Consider the following 20,347-nt stretch of genomic DNA (forward strand, 5'->3'; position numbering starts at 1 on the left):
AAAAGAGGGAAAAGTGCAACAACTTATTTGAATGTACACAAATAAATGGAAATAAAGTACACAAAGCAAAAACAGAGTTTGTACTGTTTTAGTGTAACGAACAAAATCTGACCCTGCTTTCAGAAACACAGACCCAAACCATGACAGCAGTGTGTTTACAGATGGCTGTAGACACTCACTGTTGTAGCTCTGTCCTAACCTCCTCTATACTATCTGACAATGATTTGACCCAAAACTTTCAAAGTTCATTACTCCATAAAACTGGTTGCCCCTGATTTTTAGGGTTTTTTAGTGTGTAATTTGGCACATCTCAGCCTTTTCTCCCAGTTCCCCTTTCTTAAGAATGTCTTCTTGACACTTTAGATCAGGGATGTCGAACTCTTGGAGCAGTGAAACTCACTGAAAGAAGTTTAACTGCACTCTTCATCCCTAAGATGTCTTAGTTCTAGTATTAGTACATCTCAGTTTTTCTCCATAACAGCAAACGCTTACTCAAAAAAAAAAAAAAAAAGTGACAGAAAAAGTCATTTTAAAAGTTGCAGTAGTTCTGTCCAGCGATTTTAAAACAGAGAGATTTTGTTAAATCACAGAAGTTTTTCTAGTTTACTACTACTGTTGACTCTTCATTAAAAAAAACAAAACAAAACAAAAAAAACCCCAGGAAGGTTTCTGTCATGTAATTGTTTATTACGTTGGTGTAATTTAAATAGTCACGGGGAGATCTTTATCAGTGCGAAAAACTGTGAAAGTACAGTTAAAGTCCAAAAGCTATGTCCTCCTTCACATTTTTCAGTGATGTATAGTGGGCCCCACTGTAGTCTCTAGCGGGCCAATTATGGTCCCTGGGCCTTATGTTTGACACCCCTCCCTTGGTCCCCCTGTTAGAACTGACTTAACATTTTCATGTTATTATATGACTTACAAATTGATTAGGTGATGTTATTTTTTTCCCCGTTTCTCCTTTCAGTTTTTGTGTGTTCCTATAAACAAAATGTTAACGCCTTCATGCGCACTCAACTAACGATCAAGATCTCCCACAGCACCTGAAGGCAGCATCCCTTCCAAAGCTAGGATTTCAGTCTTGGCGCTTCCACGAGTCCGTCCTTAAAAATCCCCCTTTCTGCTGAAATGTGAACACACTGACGCATGTTTGCAGCACTGTGCATTCAGAACAGAGGGGGGGCATACTGATTAACACTGCAGAAGGTCGCATGACTGTAAAGACAATCAAGGGTCACAGTAACCTCATAAAACCTTAGGGAACACAGTGATTTATATTCCTGCTACTGAGTCCCGATTAAGCTGATATAATTCGATAGATGGACCATTTCCACTCGCCATTTCTCCCCACTCTCGTCTGCCTCTGCGTGCAGTCACCCCCCCCCCAAAAAAAAATAATGTAGCAGAGCTTACTTAGTGGGCATGATGTAGATTTGGGTTCACACTGGATTTAATATTCCAATAAATATTGCAAAAGGGTCCCATTATAGTCATTCTAGCGGCTCTAAAGGGCTTCTATATTTGTGCTGCACGCTTATGCAGTATGTATGTAGTTATGCAACATGCATCCAAAAGTAACCTTGCGCATGAGGTCAGAGAGGAAAACTGGATGCCTCACGCCCCCTGCTGTTTGAAATGCTCCACACAGCCGCATGTGTGTATCAGAGCCACGCTTGTCACAAAAATACCACCACACACTGTTTTAAGAAGCAACAAACTGATTTTATGAACATGAATACTTGTAGTTACAAATACGCTCTTACATGAATCTCTTCTTTTATTTTTGGCAAAATAAGAGAATTAAACTTCATGTCAACCAAAGGGAAAAAAGCAGAATAAAGGTTTTGGTCCGGTACATGAAGCGATGAAGATCTTTATACACATTTAAGTTACTCTGAAGTTGCTTTTACATTCAGTAGCTCCTTTTTAGCCCTCTAAGCGCATGCAGCCTGAGAGTGGAAAACGTAGCTCATCCTTTGCAAGGAAACCTGACAACAACAAAAACAAAACAAAAAAGAAAAGAAAAGAAAGAAAAAACAGCAACAATGAGGAATGCAAACACACACCCGCGCTCACACCCCACAGAGACAAGCCCGTCTTATCTTCGGACACCGATTCACATGCATCAGGAAGCTGTTAAGGCTGTTAAAACCATCTGTGGATGCTCGTGATGCAGGGTCAGAGTCTCAGCTGGCTTCTCCGAGACTCAAAAGTTTTAAAGCCGGAGACAGCGCTGACGTACTTACTCATGGGCCGAGGGATTTTTTTTTTTTAATATCTCTCTCTCTTTTTTTTACACTTCTAAGCAGGAGATGAAAGCAAATAGCAGCAGCAACACATGTGTGTGTGTAATATACGTGAGTGCATCTCAGAAAAAAGAAAAGTCGTAGAGGCGTCGTGACTCCCACAGAGCCCTGAGGTGGCGTCTACTGGCACACAAACACCTTTTGACGTACGTCACGTGGCACAAACACAGCAGGCCGACACTCTTGCACATACAGACAGGGATTTTGTGAACTGCATTCGCGCATTTTTGTTTGTTTTTCTGTTTTTCCTCTCCACAAACACGTAAACAAAGACAGATAGGGGAGGGAGGGCGGCATGGATGCACGACCCTCCCCTGAAGGTGGGGGGGGGGTGAAAATACTCCAGAGGCATTGAAATGGCAGCAGCTCCTCCTTCAGTTCCCAGAGAGAGAGGGAAAGGGTGGGAAAACAGGGGGGTCAGATGAAAGGATTTTTTGACGTCCCCCGACTGGGGTAAACATTCCCCTGCAAAGAAAAGAGAGGCAGGGTGAGAACAGCAGCCCGGGCTTACTTAGTATGCCATCGCAATTCACTGAAAACTGGCGAGAACTACCAATTAGCGCCCCCAGAGTGCACTTCGTGGAGGGATACTCACCGTGAAAGGGTTCACCGACATGGGCCGAGGGACTTTGGACTGAGAGTCAGACGTGGGGAAGGAAGCAAAACCTGCAAAACACACACATACACACAGATATACATGATACAGGAAAATGGTGTGGCATGAAACCAGAAACCTGCAGCTCTAAACTGGGTGGGTCATTTTGGTATTCCTGGACTGCTGCTATTGGACGCCACAGCGCGTCTCAGGAAAGACGAGCAGTCCCCGCTGCAGTGGGAGTTTTCCATTTGGGTCTCGTTTTATGACCAACATATGGATCAAAGTATGGTCTCTCCCCCCCCCTAATTTTCACTAGAAGCCTTATATAGCACCAAATCACAACAACAATGCTTTATATTGTAAGGTCCTATATATAATAAGGACAGGTGTCAAACATCAAGCTGTAATTCGTACATTTTGGCGTGGCTGCAGCTGTGATCTGCACTGGTGTAAAGAGAAGCTTGTGCATGCATTTACTATGTTTTCAGCAGGTATGGTGATGTGTGAATGCACACACAGGCGGAGATATGGAAACAGAGTCATGTCTCTTTTAAACTCAATCTAAAAGTCCAGTTAAGTTTCTTTTTTTTGTGCTGTACGGTAAAGGTAGACACCACCATCCAAAATCTACAAAACTGTGAGATCGTCATGTTCAGGCCTGTGACGCAGGCCCGCAGACACATGTGGAAGAACGACAACACGGTTCGCTTTTACGTCAGGACATGGTTCTTTGAATCTCTCGCGCTATCAGGAGATATCATGATCAAGCTGCTGTGAGTTGGCTGCGTGATACAACTGTGATCAGAAGGCATTATAAACTTCTTTTCTTTTTGAGGACTGGTTGCACGTGAGGAGGAGATGTAATAAAATAAATCACATCAATAGCTGTAAATGTCTGGGTCTCTTTTCTCAGTGTGGCCCTTAACTTGATGCTCGCGCTTCAGGAGGTAATAAAGTAATATGGTTTGTATTCTCATAAAAACCAACTACCACAGCACCTTATCTTCTTCTACCTCCCATCTGTCGTCCCTTGTTAAGCCCACCAGCTGCTCATCCTCATCCATGTCATCTCCCAGTACACCCAGCATCTCTTCGTTTCCTACCCAGCACGACTCTGAGCATCTGTAGCTCAGTTAACTGGGCAGACGAAGTGCTTAAATGGGCAGGGTGGCACCAGGAAGACCACCGAGGGTAAACCGAATATTAGAAGTCATAGATCAGGTGAAGGAGGAACTACAGGACGTCTCTGTGTGGTCTCTGCACTGTGGTCAACCTCACAACTATTACAGCTACTTAGAATCTAACTGACTTTATAAAGAGGAAAGAGATTGTTTGGCACTTTGACATGACTTTTGATTAAAACTGTGATTTAAAAAATGTAATTATCAATCTCTGATGACGCAATGTGATTTGATGAGTATAAAAAACCTTTTTACATTTTTTGGGGCCCAGCGGGACTAGTATGCAGCGTAGTAATGAGGTTAGGTCTTCCTAATTTGGAAAAAACATTTTATTTTCTACAACTTTAATGTCTCATCTTTTCATTTACACAACTGATGCATAAAAATAAGATATTTTGTTAAATGTCCTTTTAAATAATTAGAAGATATTAGTTTTTAGCAATATAAAACAGATAAGTAGCTCAGGGGGTTGAGAAGCGCATCTGTAACCGGAAGGTCGCTGGTTCGATCCCTGGGCTCTCTGTCCTGGTCGTTGTGTCCTTGGGCAAGACACTTTACCCTACCGCCTACTGGTGTTGGCCAGAGGGGCCGATGGCGCGATAGCAGCCTCGCTTCGGTCAGTCTGCCCCAGGGCAGATGTGGCTACAACTGTAGCTGCCTCCACCAGTGTGTGAATGTGAGAGTGAATGAATAGTGGCATTGTAAAGCGCTATATAAATCCAATCCATTATTATTATTAAATCCTTAATAGAGCAACAAAATCCAACAAATACATGTTTTTGTTTTGTTTTTACTAAATAATGACTTTTCATTTTCATTTTTGACTTTTCATTTTTGGTCTATTTTAAGTTATTAAAAGAAGACTATGTAAATAAAAATATTAATAATAATTAAAAACTTGATAATCCAAGAAAACAAACAAACAAACAAAAAAAAACATCAAGCAGGAGGACAAATAAGAGGCAACAAATCTCACCATTTGCTTCCTGATTGGTGGCTGACTCATGAGGAAATGCATTCTGGGTAGCAGCCGCTGGGAAAGCGCCGGACGGAGGAAAAACGGAGGTGGGCGAGGTGACAAACGCACTGGAGTCACCTGGAGAAGCGAAACACCCACACATGCGGCGAAATTAGACACAGATCATTAATCCATGCAGAACACATCTGTCAGCTGCTCTCAGACTGACAGTAAAAGACTGTTTCCCCGTGTCTGTACCTTACACAGAGAGCCTACAGGAAACATAAAGCAGTAATGAGCCCTGCGACCAGTCAAGAGTATAACTGCATACATGAATACATGATACTGTTGAATAATTGAGGTGGAGCCGATGGAAAGCCCAGAGCTGTGAGGGTCTAAAGCTGAAAGGAAACAAACGGCAGGTTGTTTATTTGCATCATGAAACATCACAGCATCGCTGAGCATTCGTTTATCCACGTCGTGGTTAATGCACCAGAGAAGCTTAACTGAGATTTCAGCTCCACGCCGAGCCTTTCCTCTTACATATCTGCCTTTGTTGGGTGAAGTCAGTGACCCGAGTAAAAAGCAACGTTGCTAGCATGAAGCCTCAGTGGCTGTGAAAGCAGGTAGCTGTGTGCGAGCTTGTGTAATCAACCGTTTAGTGTGTACACAACATACACTTCAGTGTAGCAGCTCTGTGCGTCGTTTTCACTGCCCTATAGGAAAAGAAATAAAGGCCCAGCTCATGCAGCTGATCTGGAGACTAAATGTTACCCGTTAATGGGCCGAGCAGAGGGAAAACACAGGAGCGTTTTTAACTTTTAAATAAGCACAAAAGTTACATTAAGACTCTGTAAGCAGGAACTAAATGCTTGAAATATGTAACCTATACACAGAGCAGAGGGATCAGTGTTTTATAACAGGCTGTGATTTGAATTTCCTGTTTTTAAGTTTAGGCATTCACATGCCATTTAAGTCACGTAGAGTCAAGCTAAAAGACAATAGTTTGAACACAAGTGTAGGTGCGCTGCCTCCTGACAAATCCATAGGACAGCCTGAGAGAGGGAATAAATATATCAGGAAAAATGTGATCGAGGAGAATATCTACAGTTCAAGATGAACATGTCTGCATGCCTAATTTGGCACGGTTGTTGACAGCAGACTGGTTGGTCTGAGTATTTCAGAAACTGCTGATCTACTGCGATCTTCACACACAACCATCTGTAGGGTTTACAGAGAATAGTCTGAAAAAGAGGAAATATCCAGTGAGCAGCCGTTCTCAGACTGCTACGAGCTAATAGGAAGGCAACAATAAGTCAAATTACCCAGTCGTTAAAACTTGAAAGCAGATGAGCTACAGCAGCAGAAAACAACACCGCATGTCACTGCTATCAGAACAGAAGACACAATTCCCGTGGGCTCATTAAAATTAGATAACAGAAGATGAGAAAAAATGTTGCCTGGTCTGATGAGTATTGATAACTGCTGCAGATGGCAGAGATGGAGTCAGAATTTGGTATAAATAACATCAAAGCATGAATCAAACCTGCCTTGTATCAATGGCTCAGGCTGCTGGTGGTGTAATGGTGTGCGGGATGTTTTCTTGGCACACTTTTAGTGTTTTCGTACCAACTGAGCATCATTTAAATACCACAGCCAGCCTGATTGTTGTTGCTGCCCATGTCCATCCCTTTATGACCACAGTGTACACATCTTCATATAACACACCATGTCACAAAGCTCAAAAATTGGTTTCTTAAACATAGCGATGAGTTCACTGCACTCCAATGGCCTCCACATTCAACAGGTGGAAGAAGAGATTCACATCATGGATGTGCTGTGCGATGTCACCAAAGAACTAAAGCGGCTCTGAAGGTAAAAAGGGTTTCAACCTTACATATATTTTTTAATGTGTGATTATTTCTTTGCCTCCACCACAGCGGTGGTTATCTAACCAGCTCAAGCTGCTCTAACATCTTAAAAAGTTGCAGCAGGAAGTTTCAGAAAGAGTGAGCATGGGGCTTACCTCCTGAGGCGTTACTGAAGGGGTTACTGGGGGAGAGGGCGACGGGCTGCTGGGAAGCGGAGCTGGAGCTGGAGCTGGAGCTGAATGGGTTGGGGAAATCTGAGACACACGGGTTGGGGGTTGGGGGGAGAGAGACAGGGAGATAATTCAGTGTTCTGCCCGGGGGTTAACGGGTTACATTCCTGCCTATTCAAGGCAACACTGCTCTGATTTTCACAGTCTAATCTGGAGTGCTGGACTGTTTTTGAAGAGATGGGAACTGAATGTAAATAGTGCAGGTTAACAGCAGCAATCGATGCAGTTCGTGCTCGGCACCTACTTGCAAAACTTTGGGAGCTGGAGACGGTATCGACACCAGGGGAGCTGGGGAGAAGTAGACGAAAAGAGGGGAAAAAAAAAAAAAAAAAAAGAGGATCGATCAGAATTTGACCTTTAAACAGCTCCACAAGCAGAAACGTTAAAAATTTGCCATGTTTAACAAAAGCTGATTTGACAAGGCTGCTTTTTTTCCCTCTACCTGGCAGGAGTTGAGCTGGATGAGAGCCTGCTGCCGAAGATGGCGCTGTACTGCGGTGGGCCGCCAGGTGGAGCTGCAAACAAGCATTTCCACAGGCATCACAACACAACCAAACACAACGTCAGGCGAGTACATGAGCCCTGGTTTACAAGCTCGAGCAGTGCTATGATCTTGATATGTGAGCAAAAACCTTTAAAACAGTCCAAACTGCTGATCCCGTGCATGAAAGTCATCACAGAACAAAAAAATTACAAACGCCCTGAATAAAATATCATCTTCATGTTCAGCTTGATATGAATCAAAAGTGAGCCGAGGCAGAAAATCAATAACCTCCCTACTCTGCCAAGCAGGGGAGGCAGCGATGACGCTGGAAAGCAGCAGAGCTTAGCAGGCCGCTCACACGAATCCTGTGCATTAAAGCAGCCGGCTTAGTTATAACGCAAACACAGCTGATTTCAAAACCTATCAAGAAGGTCCTTTGAATCACGCTGTGCACGATTTGGAGCAAACACAATGAGCATAATTCAGCTGCTAAAAGCCTTGGCATTTGGAGTAAGGATGTTATGCAACCAAGCTGAGCTGGCCGTGACAATCTGCACACGCGAAGCCCTCAAATCAAACTATCTGTTACACAGTGCTGGAAGATGTGCTCGGGTCTTTATTGAAGCCAGAGTGCTAGTGAAACAATGGGGGAAAAAGTAATCAGGTCAAGCTGAGGCAAGGTTTAATTATTCTCTGTTCAGGCAGGGAGTTTAGTCCCTCCTCCTGATTAGTCAGAGAGGTTGTGAGAGGATTAATGGGACTGGAAAAAAAGAAAGTTCTTCAGTTTATAAATTTGGATTAGTTTTCTTGAGTTAATTATTTTTTTTAAATCTGTCTTTGATAGGACAGTGAAGATTTTTGAGTGGGGGCCTGGAGGACCAGCACTTTTTGGTAAAACTCAATCCACAATCAAGTGGAGAGACCTCCGGGTCGAAAATATGAAGCCAATGGTGCAGTTCCTCTAATGGCCACTCGAGGCTCCAAACCCGATTCAATCCATTAAAATCCCCAACTTTGGTACAGAAACCTTTTCAGTTTCTACAGCCAATCCCCCTCCCCCCCACTATTACACAGGGTGGGAATTTTTGTTTTATCATACCCTGCCCACAAACAAATTAAGGTTACTCGTCATCACGGGGTGAGGTCACTTTGAGTAAAAACTGGGCGTAGGCTAGCCAACTACCTGTCTGCCAGTCTTTAGCTAATTATAGTCACAGTAACTCTCAAACATGTTTGTGGTTTTGGTCCCTTTGGAGCATTTATGATGCAAATACACCTTCCTGTGTAGTCAACTGCACTCACATCCCTTACAGGAAGTGTGTGCACCAGTTTCGGTGAGTCATATTCTAATATTTATTACTTGGTGTCACTTAAGACTAATTTGCACATCCTGTCTCCGTGTGTGAAACGCTTGCTAGTCTCATGTTAGAACTTAACACTCCAGCTTCCTGTCTCTGCATGGTCACCTGTGGATGCAATAAAACAAAGCAAAGCTAAAGTTAAAGTTAAGATAAAAAAAAAAAAAAAACAGAACAGCTATCGTTGTCTTTTATATGTGAACACCTTACATAAATTCAAAAAGCTGTGAAATAAATGCAACTATGCAAAAGCCTTTGAACTACACTGTAGTAAAACTACAAGTATTAAAGCTTCGACTGATAAAAACATCGTACCTGTGACCGATGTTGTTTCAGAGAAGACGCTGTCCAGCTGTGACACGGCAGCGTACCTATCCTGGGCACTGCCGCTGCTGACCGGCGGTGTCGTCTGACCTATGCCAACAGGCTGCTGTTGCTGCTGCTGAGGCTGGGAGAGAGACTGAGGCAGAGGCTGTGGTTGGGGATGATTCAGGCCTCCAAAGTCCACGCTCAGAGACTTGGGGAAGGCCCTGAAGGGGCCCGTAGCCCCCGAGGCCGACACTGTCCGACCTGAGAGAGAGATCGCAGATTAGTATGTACTAACAGGTAGATGTTTAAAATGTGATCGTTCGAACCTGAAGCATCAAATTCAAATAACATACAATAATTCACAAGTAACTCTCACATAACACAGCCCATTCACTACGTATAGAAGCAAATTATCTCACACCATGTAAAGATCCTCATGCTATGAGGTGTAGAAATAGCAGCATTAGCTTAGACTGTACTAAATAAAGCACACACACTCATCGTGTTTAGGGATTAAAAAAAACACCACAGGAAAGCAGCAAGCCAGAAACTTCTTAGATGCAATTGTTAGAAGTTAACAAAGACAGGAAATTATGTTTAACATCAGTGTTTGTAGCAAAATATCAGACTCTGGATCAGCCAGTTAGCTATGAGCATGGGATCAGGAGTTAAAATCCAACATGGTCTCCATGAAGACACAAACACCAGAGCAGAATGGACCTGATGCAGCTTATCTGCTGGTATCTGCATGTTTTTCCGTCTTTGAGAGCATACCTGAACTCCCTAGCATACTTGTTGGGGGTGTTAAATGTGTATGGCGCGATTACAGCTGTGCCCATTAATAGTTCTGAAGTGTTTCAACGCCAACGTGGTGCGAAATATCAGCGGCCCTCTGCTGACGGGGGCAGCAGCAGCAGCTCCGGCCTAAAAATAGCCCCACTTTAAACTTTTTCTTTTTCCTCTGAGGGAGGGAACAGTGTGTGTGTGTGTGTGTGTGTGTGTGTGTGTGTGTGTGTGTGTGTGTCCTTGACACTCCTAGGCTTCAGATCTGGGCTTTGAAGTGGGAAACCTGAGTGATGAAGAAAAACATTAACCCCAATTGCAGTATGTGACACTGGCCAGCCACGACTCGCTGGCTAAATGAATACAGAGTGCTGCGTCGCCTCTCCCCTCAGGCCGCTCTGAAACAAACTCCAACTCACATGCATGTGATGCTCGCCAAGCACCGGCGCGGCCATCTATTATAAATGATACAGCATTGGAAGAGCTTATTGATTTCAGCATTCACACGAGCGCACACACACACACTCAAAAGCATCGGCCGGAAATGCATCTTACCTAAAGTGAAGTGGTTTTTGAACGAGCTACTGGCTACGTGGTTGGAGAACAGAGGAAGAAGACAGAGGAGAAAAGAGGAGGGGAGATAAGGAGAAACAAGTGAGTGCCACTGGCGTCACATGAATCTGCCACTCGCAGGCTCTGATAAGCGGAGAGCGACATCAGTGAGAATCAGCGAAAATATTCAATGATCTTTACACCGTGAACGATGCACTGCCAAATGTTCTTGCTAGAGGCATCAGGAATAGAACAGAGAAAGCACAATGTCTATTTTTTAACCAGGAATCTTTCCTAAGATCACATAAGAGGAGGAACTAGCTTCCCAAATACAGCAAACACTGTGGCACTTTACTACACAGCTGGTAGGAGACACATTAGTAGTAAACTTGTGAAAGCCTTCATAAGTTTACTACTAACAGTGGCACAAAGCATCCAGTGGGCGGAGGGCACACCTGAAGGCCGTGGAAGGGCGGGGAATGAGGGACCGTGGTTCTGACCTCCCAGTGTTGACGACAAAGAGCCTGGTCGCTGTCTTTCTATCCCACACAGGGTGGGATCTGCGTTGGAAAGAAACAAAAGATGCATTAAAAACAATTTTAAAAGAAGAGATAAGCACGTGACGATGCCACAAATAAATCTTACTCTCACCTTTCAGAGGGGGGTCTCTAAAGCTTTGGGAGCGCGACGGCCGAGCCGTGAACGCGTCTGTCCGCATGTCGGCAGGAGAGATGGCGGGGGCTCGATCCCAAGACGGCAGCTGGGACTGAGACTGGAAGATGAGAGATCGAAGGAGACAGAAGAGAAGCAGATGGAGGGTAGAAAGAGAGACACAAAGCCAGAGGAAGTGAGTCTCTTTCATCCTTTCTCAATAATTCATAAGCAGAGGCTTTGAAGCCGAGGCTACCTGGCCCTCCGACTGTCCGAACCATCAGTCTTTGTCTCTGTGCCGCGGCGAATTCAGGTCATTTCTTCACTTTCTATCCTTTTTTCGATACCCTTTGAAAATCTCCTCTACTTTCCCTTCCTCTTTTTATTTAAAACCACACACGCATACCACCCTCGTCTTCTCACTTTCACTCCCCTCACTTTACCTCCACCCGTTTCACAGACAACTACCACACCTTTAGCCTCTTACCAGTGGTCTTGTGGCTCTGGCATTTGGAGGCATATTATGGGATAGCCCCTGGCTCGCTAAGGGACCGTGAGAAGGAGGCATAGCCTGAACCCCTGGACTCCAAGGACCCTCCATATCTCTCCGGTTCTTACTTTTGGAAAAATGCCTGGAAAACACAAATGATGCAGTGTAACTAACCAGTCTCATTAGCAACACAATTAAAGCTTGACATCTGGTCATTTATCTACTAAACAAGAAGATTGAGAGCATTCTCTAAGCTTGAAAATAAGCAGCTATTAGCCCTCAGATAATTTTTCTAAGCAAATATCTCTTATTCAAACATGGAAAGCCCTAATTAGCTATTGTTTTCATTTTACTTTGTGTTCCCTTTGAACCTCTCAAAATGACTCTTTTTACAGTTACCCTTTTAAATATGTTTATTGCACAAGCAGAACAGCCAAATGCTAGCAGCTCTGTAACACAATAAAAACTGAGCTAAATGCTAACGTCAGCATGCTATCATGCTCAAAATAATAATTCTAATTAATTTTCTTTTTATAGCCATTTTTACATATGTACAATACTGAAAGATTTTTATTTTTACTCATATTACCCTTTAACAACAGGAAGTACAGCACCTACATTCTGCTAATTAGCAAGTTTGCTACTTTAGTTTGAAATATTAGCATGCTAACATCTGCTGTTTTTATCTTAAACTGCTCTATTTTAAAACAGACTAACATATTTACTCAATAATGGTGCTAATTAAAAATATTGTAAATAATAAACATTCTTACTGTAAAAGGTTTTATTTTATTATTTTAAAGGCTTTTAACTATTAACATGCAAACTTGAACATTTGCTGGGCTTTTTTAAACCGAATTTTCTACATAAAAATTGATTTAAAATAAATAAATGAACTGAATAAAAATTAAGATGCTTTTCTCTGCTTCCATCAGTATATATTATAATTTGGTTGTATGCAGGCGGAGGCCAAGCTCTCACCATTTTTTCTTCTCATATTTATCTTGAAGGAACTCTTTGAACTTCTGTGAGTCCTTCATGTCGGAGCAGCCGTCATTCTTTGGGTCAAACACGCACAGCCACGTCCTTCTGCCCACCTGAAGACACACATTTCCAAGAAGTCACATTAAAACCACGCTGCTTGGGACCGATCCATCAAAAACAAAAAGAGGGTTAGTGAGTTTCCGATTCCCTGAGTAGAAAATGAGAGCAATCCCTGGTTTTTGTTTGACATTTAATCTCAGAGAGTCTCTCGGATATACACACAGATTTTCTCATCAGTGACTCATCTCCGGTGCAAGAGTGCAGCAAATATTACTGGCAGCGAATCATGACTGACCGGATCACTCTTCAGAGGATGATGAGAAAGGAAAAGCTGGACGATGCACACCTATGCCTCTCTGCACATTACACTTGACTCACAGACCCCGGCCAACAACAAGCTAATAAAAACCGATAAGCACTTGTGCTGATAGCCTCAAACTCTTTACCACTTACTGGTATATGCTCAGCAGAGAGAGCTGCCTGAACCAGTGGCTCCCAAAGTGGATGCTGTGAGGAGAGGGGGGCTTATGCAATCCAATCACATTTCAGCACCAAAATGAGGTTTAATTAACTTGGTAATTAAGTTTTCAAACTACAGAAATAAACAATAATTACCATAATAATCTAAGTTGAAGTAACACAATTGTAGCTCAACCAGCTGGACTGATTGGTATTATATTAATATGGAAGTTGGAAAATATATCAAAACTTCATTTTGATAACGTGAAGGGTTTTATTTCTTTTTATATCGAATTTCTAGGTTTTTCTGGACCAAGACAAACCGATTTGAAGCCTTCATTTAAACTCTAGAAGATGTCAGGCTTTGTTAAATATTAAGTAATAAGAGTAATCACTCAGTACTGACAGAAACAGCATGGAGATGGCCTAAGCTGCATAAAATGAATCCTAAAATAGCCTGCTGATCTGCTCCACTGGTCAATTTTCCAGGTTTTACAAAGAAAACAGAGCGATATCATTAATACTTCCAGTGTTTCAATAAAATGCACTGCTGCTAATGATGCGCTATTGCCAGAATTGTTACATGAGAGTAGAAACATTTAAAAATTGAAAAGGATTTCAAGAGCTGGACAAGGTATTTGTCCAGCTCTTGAATCACAAATTTAAAATCATAAAGTTATAAAAAAAAAGAACATTTAGTTCCAACACACTCCTCATGTGCAGGTCAGATAAAGGGGGAAGTGCTTTTTATATGTTATTATAAAAAGGCTGTATAGGTACGGCCCACTTTTGGCTCTAACTGTAGCCCAATAACTCAAATAAGTTCAACACTCTTGGCATAAACAAACACTGAGTAAACGGCAAGTTCACCTCTGTACCGTCCTCTGCCTCAGCTCCAACCGTTATCAGTTACAATCCTGCAAACGGACGCTTTTTAACGTAGCTGCGGGTCCCGACGGACGTGCAGAAAACAGCATTTTCTTATGACGCACCACGGATATGAAGCAATTTGCAGAAACATAATTTCAAGTATTCTCATATTAATTGTTTACTTTATAAAAACCCATCACGCAGAACGTTTGGTAAGAGACACGATTGTTTTTCTTTGCATTTACATAAATATTTGGATGTTTTATTTGGCTGGGTCTCTGTTGTGAAAGGGTTCAGATGTCACCAAACCCTGCTAGTTAAATAAAGGTAAATAAATAAAGGAAGAGATTTTGATAGGGTGCTTTTGTTTGACTTTTGGTTAAAATGGGGTCTGTTCAGAGTTTAAACCCTGGTTTTAAAAAACACACACACACAGTGAGAAAGGAAATAGATCGTGGTTTTGTGGGACATTAAGTGCCCCATCCTTTTGTTTCTTGGCACAGTACGAGGTTGGCACTAGTATCCCCTCCCCTCCTCCCTCCTCCTCGTCCAAAAAAAAAAGCACTGCCACAAAGACTGGTTGGACTGGTAGTCTCAAGGGGCGTTTCACATTCCATATCAGAACCACAAACAGACAGTTTTAACCTTGAATTTGGACCAAAGAAGAGGAAAAAAAGGAAATAGTAGCTGATGTCCTCGGACGACTCCGCAGTGTCAACAACAGGAAGAAATCACATTCAGCTGCACATCTTTCTTTTTTTTTTCCTCTAATTTTTCTAAAGTGAAGCAAATACGACGCATCGGGCCCCCAGCTGGGACTTCACTCACCTCATTGCCATGGTTTTGGAGGAATTCTACTTCCTGTTGGGAGAAAGTTGTCATGGAGATGGACTTGACTCTGTGGGGAGGGTTGAGGCCTCTCCTGGGACACAGAGGAGAGACGGATGAGTCAAATAAAGGAGAGAAATGGGAAGATTTGCAGTCAGCCCTCACCTCTAAAGACAGCACAAAGGGGATGGAGCAGGTGGGAAAGGAAATATATCTGACACGTGACCGTGAATCAAAGGACAGATTTGTTGTGGAGAAGACAACATACACCCACACACACGCACACAATCGTAACAGAGAGAGACACATGTCTTCCAGAAGCTCCTATTTTCTTCATGCTGGGGACATAAAGTGGGACACTGTTGTACATGTGCAAGATTGCGCAATGAGGCACACTGAGTGCCGAAACCGTCTTCCTGAAGAGGAGTGCCGGGGACTAGGCTGAACATGCAAAACAAAGTGTGACAGCACACAGGCGCACACACACTCTCTCTCACTCACACACACACGCCCACATTGAAAAGGAGCCTAGAGAAAGAGAGAGAGAGAGAGAGAGAGAGAAGAGAGAGAGAGGTGGTGTCAAACCTGCACCATGACGAAATGAAACGTAACTCAGAGCTGGAAAATGACCAGCTAGCGGTCTGTCGGTTATCAAGCTGTTGGGAGACACGCACGAGAGAAAGAGAGGGAGAGAGACAGAGAGAGGTAGACACTGCGTAAATTAATGTGTGCACACATCCTCGGCTGTTGCATAGCACCAACAACCCCTGTTAACGTCAGGAGAGGGGAACCAAATGATACACATTTGTCCGTGGCTGGGTGGTGCACGGTGTAATCTAAGGCCTGGTACTTTTACTCTATCAGTATCTGGCTGCCCCTCACACTGATACTAAATGTGCAGTAAATAAACCCCCCACACACCCCTCCCCACCCCGGATGGGGCGGCGGGGTTTGCACTCACAGCATTCCGGAGCACGACGTGCAGACGAAGCTGCCCACGGTGATGTCGGTGTAAGTCACCCCGGGCTGGTTGCACTCGAAGCAGTGTTTGTTTACTCCAGACTGGGCCAGCTCCCGGACCTTGCGGGCGCAGATCTCTTGGTTGTCCCGGTGCTTACGGTTCGACATTTTTTTTTAATTATTCTGGTCGCCGCCTGTCACGCAGGCTTCCCCCCTCCCCGGTTAACACTCCGCGGTCCTCCTCCCGGATCCCCTCCGTTTACTCCAAGGAGCACCTCACGCCCGCATTATGGAAACGCTTTTATGCGGCTTCACCCCAAACGCAAGGCTGCACAGACTAGAGGCGCGTCAAGCCGTGAGCGACCCACCTGCAGCATAGCGGAAGCAGCTCGGGTTACCTTTCAAAATAAAAGCGATTGACAAGGGACTCTCGAGAGCGACTGTGACATTTTTACTTTTTGGTTGCCTGTTTCTTTAAAAAATTTGTTCCAGCATAACCACTTGGTTATCTCATCAACTGTTTTGTAGGTCAAGGTATTTTCCAGTTATTCTGTGGGTCACAGTGAATCAGCTGTATTAGTCTGCCATAAAGACGCTGAGAAATAAAAATCATTAAAATGTTATAAGGATCGTGTGATATATTCAAAGTTTCCTTTCAAGCCTGATCTTACTTTTGAAGGAAACACCTGTTTATTGGTTTGGAAAATAGCAGCTGGGTCATTTCTTATGAAATCAGTCAAATATGAAAAAAGTGACTCAGAGCAGATCTTTCATATGCTATAAATGGTTTTACACACATGGTAATGTTTTCCTGAGAACCGGGGGAAAAAGTATGTTTCAGTTTATCTTATTTTGTCCACTACAGAGAACCTAATGAATAGGCGGGATCTCAGGAGGATATGACCTACTTTCTATGGTTTCTCCAGCGAATCAACAGAAAATAAAACATCCAGCATATCAATCATGGCTTCTGTTAGTCTACAGGAATTAAATTGGTACAGATTTACTATTGAGGCTATGATATATCCCATATCATACTAATTCTGTCTCACTTGGAGATGGGTTAAATTAGATTTGCAGTTTTTAACAGAGCTCAAAAGTGCCAAATGTTGACCCACCCCATGTATGAAGATCTGTAATTAGAGAACATTACAGAAAATCATGTGATGCATCAATATCATCATCTGTATTTACACCTTGGCGATGAACTATCCACATTAGCCTAAATGCTTTCATTTTGTTTAACCTAATCTCATGAAAAATGCTTGTGTAGCTATGAGAAGGGCCTGGCAAAAAAAAAAAAAATAGATAACTAAACATTACTACAACTTCTACAACTTGGTGGCGACTGCAGTTTTGCCTTTTGGTTATATCTTATTTGTGTTTTATCAAATAATATACACATACATTTTTACTTTATTATAAATAACCACAATAGAATAAAGCCCTCCAACAAAGAGTGTGCTCCCAGCACGCTTTCTTTTCAGGAGAGTGTCGTTTCGCGCTTTACTTTGAAAATCCTGCCGGATGTGACACTGTTTATTCTGACTGGTTTGGCTCTTGGAGAGATGCTGAGGGGATCTCCTGTCAAAGACAAACAAGAACCTGTCGAGTCGCCAAGTTTACTTCGCACAAAACGGTTTTATTTCTCCTTCCGAAGCGACCGTCTGTCGCTACGTGCCGGCTGTGCCGCGCTATCGGTTTGCGCCATTTACGCACACGCCCCCGTTTACTGGCGCAGGACTTGCACTTTGCTTCTGCTGCCCGCTCTGGAAGGGGGGCAGGATGTTTTTAAGGGCTTAGATACGTAAAGTTGAGATGCTAAAATTACTATTTAATCCTTTATAGTTGTCAGTTGTGTAAAACATATGCGGTTTTCTGTACCCGTCTTTATACGTTTTACACACACACACACACACACACATATATATATACATTTTTGGCATGGGAATTTTGGTGAAGGGCCTACTTTGAAACGTTAAGGCTGGTACACTTCTGAAATCACTTCACTGTTTATTTTGATGAAGCAACTTGGCAACAGCATACCTAACTACGCCCTTTCCGTGTCTCCTGAGAAAATACATGTGAGAGTCACATCATTTCCCACTGAAACAGGAACAGTCTGGACACCGAAGGCGTCACTCTGCTGTGATCTTCCGTCACCCAGACTTTTAGGGAATAAGGGAAAACAAACAGTGACGTGAAAGCAAGGGAAGAAAGAAAAACATCAGTACAGTTATGTTGTTGTCTGATGAGATAGGCGAGCTTGCAATGATTGTTTTTGATCAGCAGGGGGAGCCACACACAGGATCAGATAGATAAATAGAGTTTTTTGTGCATTTCGACACGGTGGTATATTGGAGGTAGACAGAAGAGCCCTCTGAGCCGCTGTAATTACACCTCCACGCAAAGTAGTCAACCACAGGCTTTATACTGTCTGACTACAAACCTGACTACACAAGTTTGTGGGAATGATAACGAAGCCAAGATTGCTAATTTAATGTTGGCCAATAGTTTGTTGTGTCGGTTTGTGAAATGTATGGAAGCCCAACTCTGCCAGGACAAAAACTTAAAAAGTTATACTTTTTATGTTTTTGCATTGTAACTTGAACGTGTTAGATAATAAGCGATAATGATTTACTCTTTATTTTCTACTATCATTCTAACATAGAAAGCCTCAGTCAGCTGTACAGTACTTACTCATGTTTTTTTGAGTTAGCCATTCTTTTGAAGTACTATCGAGATCTTTAGTGAGTAGGTTGCATGTTTTTTTTATTTAAGCAGGGATTGTACAAGTCCGATACTGTCCACTTGGGTAGCAGTGAGGTAAAGCTCATCATCAGATGGTCCACGTGTACATCCACATACCTGCCTGATTTTTGGGATTGTGCAGACTTATTCAAGGAGAATTTACATGACAATGTAGCAACTGTCCCTGCAACCAGGCGACAGACTTTATAAAGAATAACAGGAACAGTCATTAGTTGTCTAACTGTCCACAGCTGAGTATAACCGAGTCTTTAGTTGCCTCCTTTTGACCCAGGAAGTCACGGATTTTCTTTGTATTTCATGATGTTGAGCTGAAATACTAACAATTTTCACCTTGGAAGTCTGACATTTCACATATTTTAACTTCTATTTTTACTTTTATCATGTTAATTGCATTGTATTTCGATTTTTGTTGCTGTAATCTTTATATTCTATCATATTCTGAATGATATCTCAATTTTTATTTTGTAGCAAAACAGTTTTTCCACCTTTTCTGGGTTGCACTGTTTTGCACTGTATGTCATATGTTGTATGACAACTGAGAGACAAGTGTGCTGTATGCCTGAGCAGAGTCAGCCAGAGGTATTACTGGGTCCTAAGCAGAGTTTGATTTTGGACCCCCAGCTAAACCCACGTCTAACACCCATCTCAGCATTGCCAATATTAGCTTTATTTTGTCCATGCTTGATTGTTTGAACATTGTTATTCTGAGACTTACTAGTCTAATAAAACAGAGCAAATACAGTGAGTTAGTACCATGATGACATGGTCCGGGAAATTAGAAGGGGGGATAAAGAGGAAGGAATTTCCCCTTTACGTTTAAAAAGAAAAAAAATTCTATTATTAATATTGATGTATTTATTTTCACAAAAACATGTTGCTGGCAAAATCATAAAGCAACTGAGTGAAGGCTGGTGTGGGCTATAGCTTTGTATCACAGTATGTGCATGCAGTCAGTGGTGATTCGAGTGTGTTGCAGCCTTATACACATATACACAAGAAGGTCCCTGCAGGCATCATTCATAACCACTGTGTTTGGCTCAGTCACATAACATCACATGGACACAGTAGGCTGCTCTGCTAGCTAAGAAAACTAACATGAATACTAAAGTAAATAGTAGAAATAATTTAACGACAGTGACATTTTGGTTATTTAAGTTTTTGTCCTCCACAGTTCATTTCACATGAATTATTTAGTGTTATATTCAGTTGTTATTATCTGCTGACTTTTTTCTCACTCCTCTTGCTCTTGTTCTTCTTTCTTTTTTCATTCCCAGAAGGTTAACGCCTCGTTTTTGTTGAGTGCTGTTCATTGTTGTCATTAGGCTTGTTTAAACAGAATCAAACTATTTGCCACTTATCACTCGGCTATACTCAGTTATAGCTGGCGATGGCGGAGTAGTCATTCCTGTTATACTTCTTTGAAGTTCGGGCACATGTGTAGTGCATTGTAATGTAAAATCTCTGCTGACAAGTGCACATGCTGTGACCATGCTCACCTCTGTCATTGCAAACTTTGCACATTCACTCTGCTGTAGTTTGAAGTTTGTCAGCACATGAGCAACCCCTGCAATAAGGGCACCAGGTTAGCAGCTAACCTGGTGCCCTTATTGTTATAATGATATTTCTCCTGCTTCCCTATGAAT

The 20,347-nt window shown here is 42.6% G+C and overlaps 1 protein-coding gene across 4 annotated transcripts; it reads right to left on the minus strand.

The window, feature by feature from the left end:
• Positions 1-1,700: 1,700 nt before the first annotated feature.
• Positions 1,701-16,314, minus strand: agfg2 (ArfGAP with FG repeats 2). Of its 4 annotated transcripts, none has more exons than XM_085148511.1 (14): positions 15,934-16,314; positions 14,973-15,066; positions 12,753-12,868; positions 11,769-11,913; positions 11,282-11,402; positions 11,086-11,190; positions 10,634-10,666; positions 9,302-9,556; positions 7,587-7,659; positions 7,389-7,432; positions 7,070-7,168; positions 5,062-5,181; positions 2,902-2,972; positions 1,701-2,771 (listed from the first exon to the last, which is right to left on the minus strand). In XM_085148511.1, the coding sequence occupies exons 1-14, from the start codon at positions 16,098-16,100 to the stop codon at positions 2,724-2,726; spliced, it is 1,491 nt and encodes a 496-aa protein (XP_085004637.1). In that variant the 5' UTR covers positions 16,101-16,314; the 3' UTR covers positions 1,701-2,723. The 4 variants fall into 4 exon arrangements, with proteins under 4 accessions (XP_085004637.1, XP_085004647.1, XP_085004621.1 ...); XM_085148521.1 differs by lacking the exon at positions 15,934-16,314 and adding an exon at positions 15,558-15,927; XM_085148495.1 differs by lacking the exon at positions 15,934-16,314 and having other exon boundaries at positions 14,973-15,551.
• Positions 16,315-20,347: the final 4,033 nt, after the last annotated feature.

Source organism: Neolamprologus multifasciatus, chromosome 3 (assembly GCF_963576455.1).
Source record: "Neolamprologus multifasciatus chromosome 3, fNeoMul1.2, whole genome shotgun sequence".
In the NCBI taxonomy this organism is placed as follows: Eukaryota; Metazoa; Chordata; class Actinopteri; order Cichliformes; family Cichlidae; genus Neolamprologus; species Neolamprologus multifasciatus.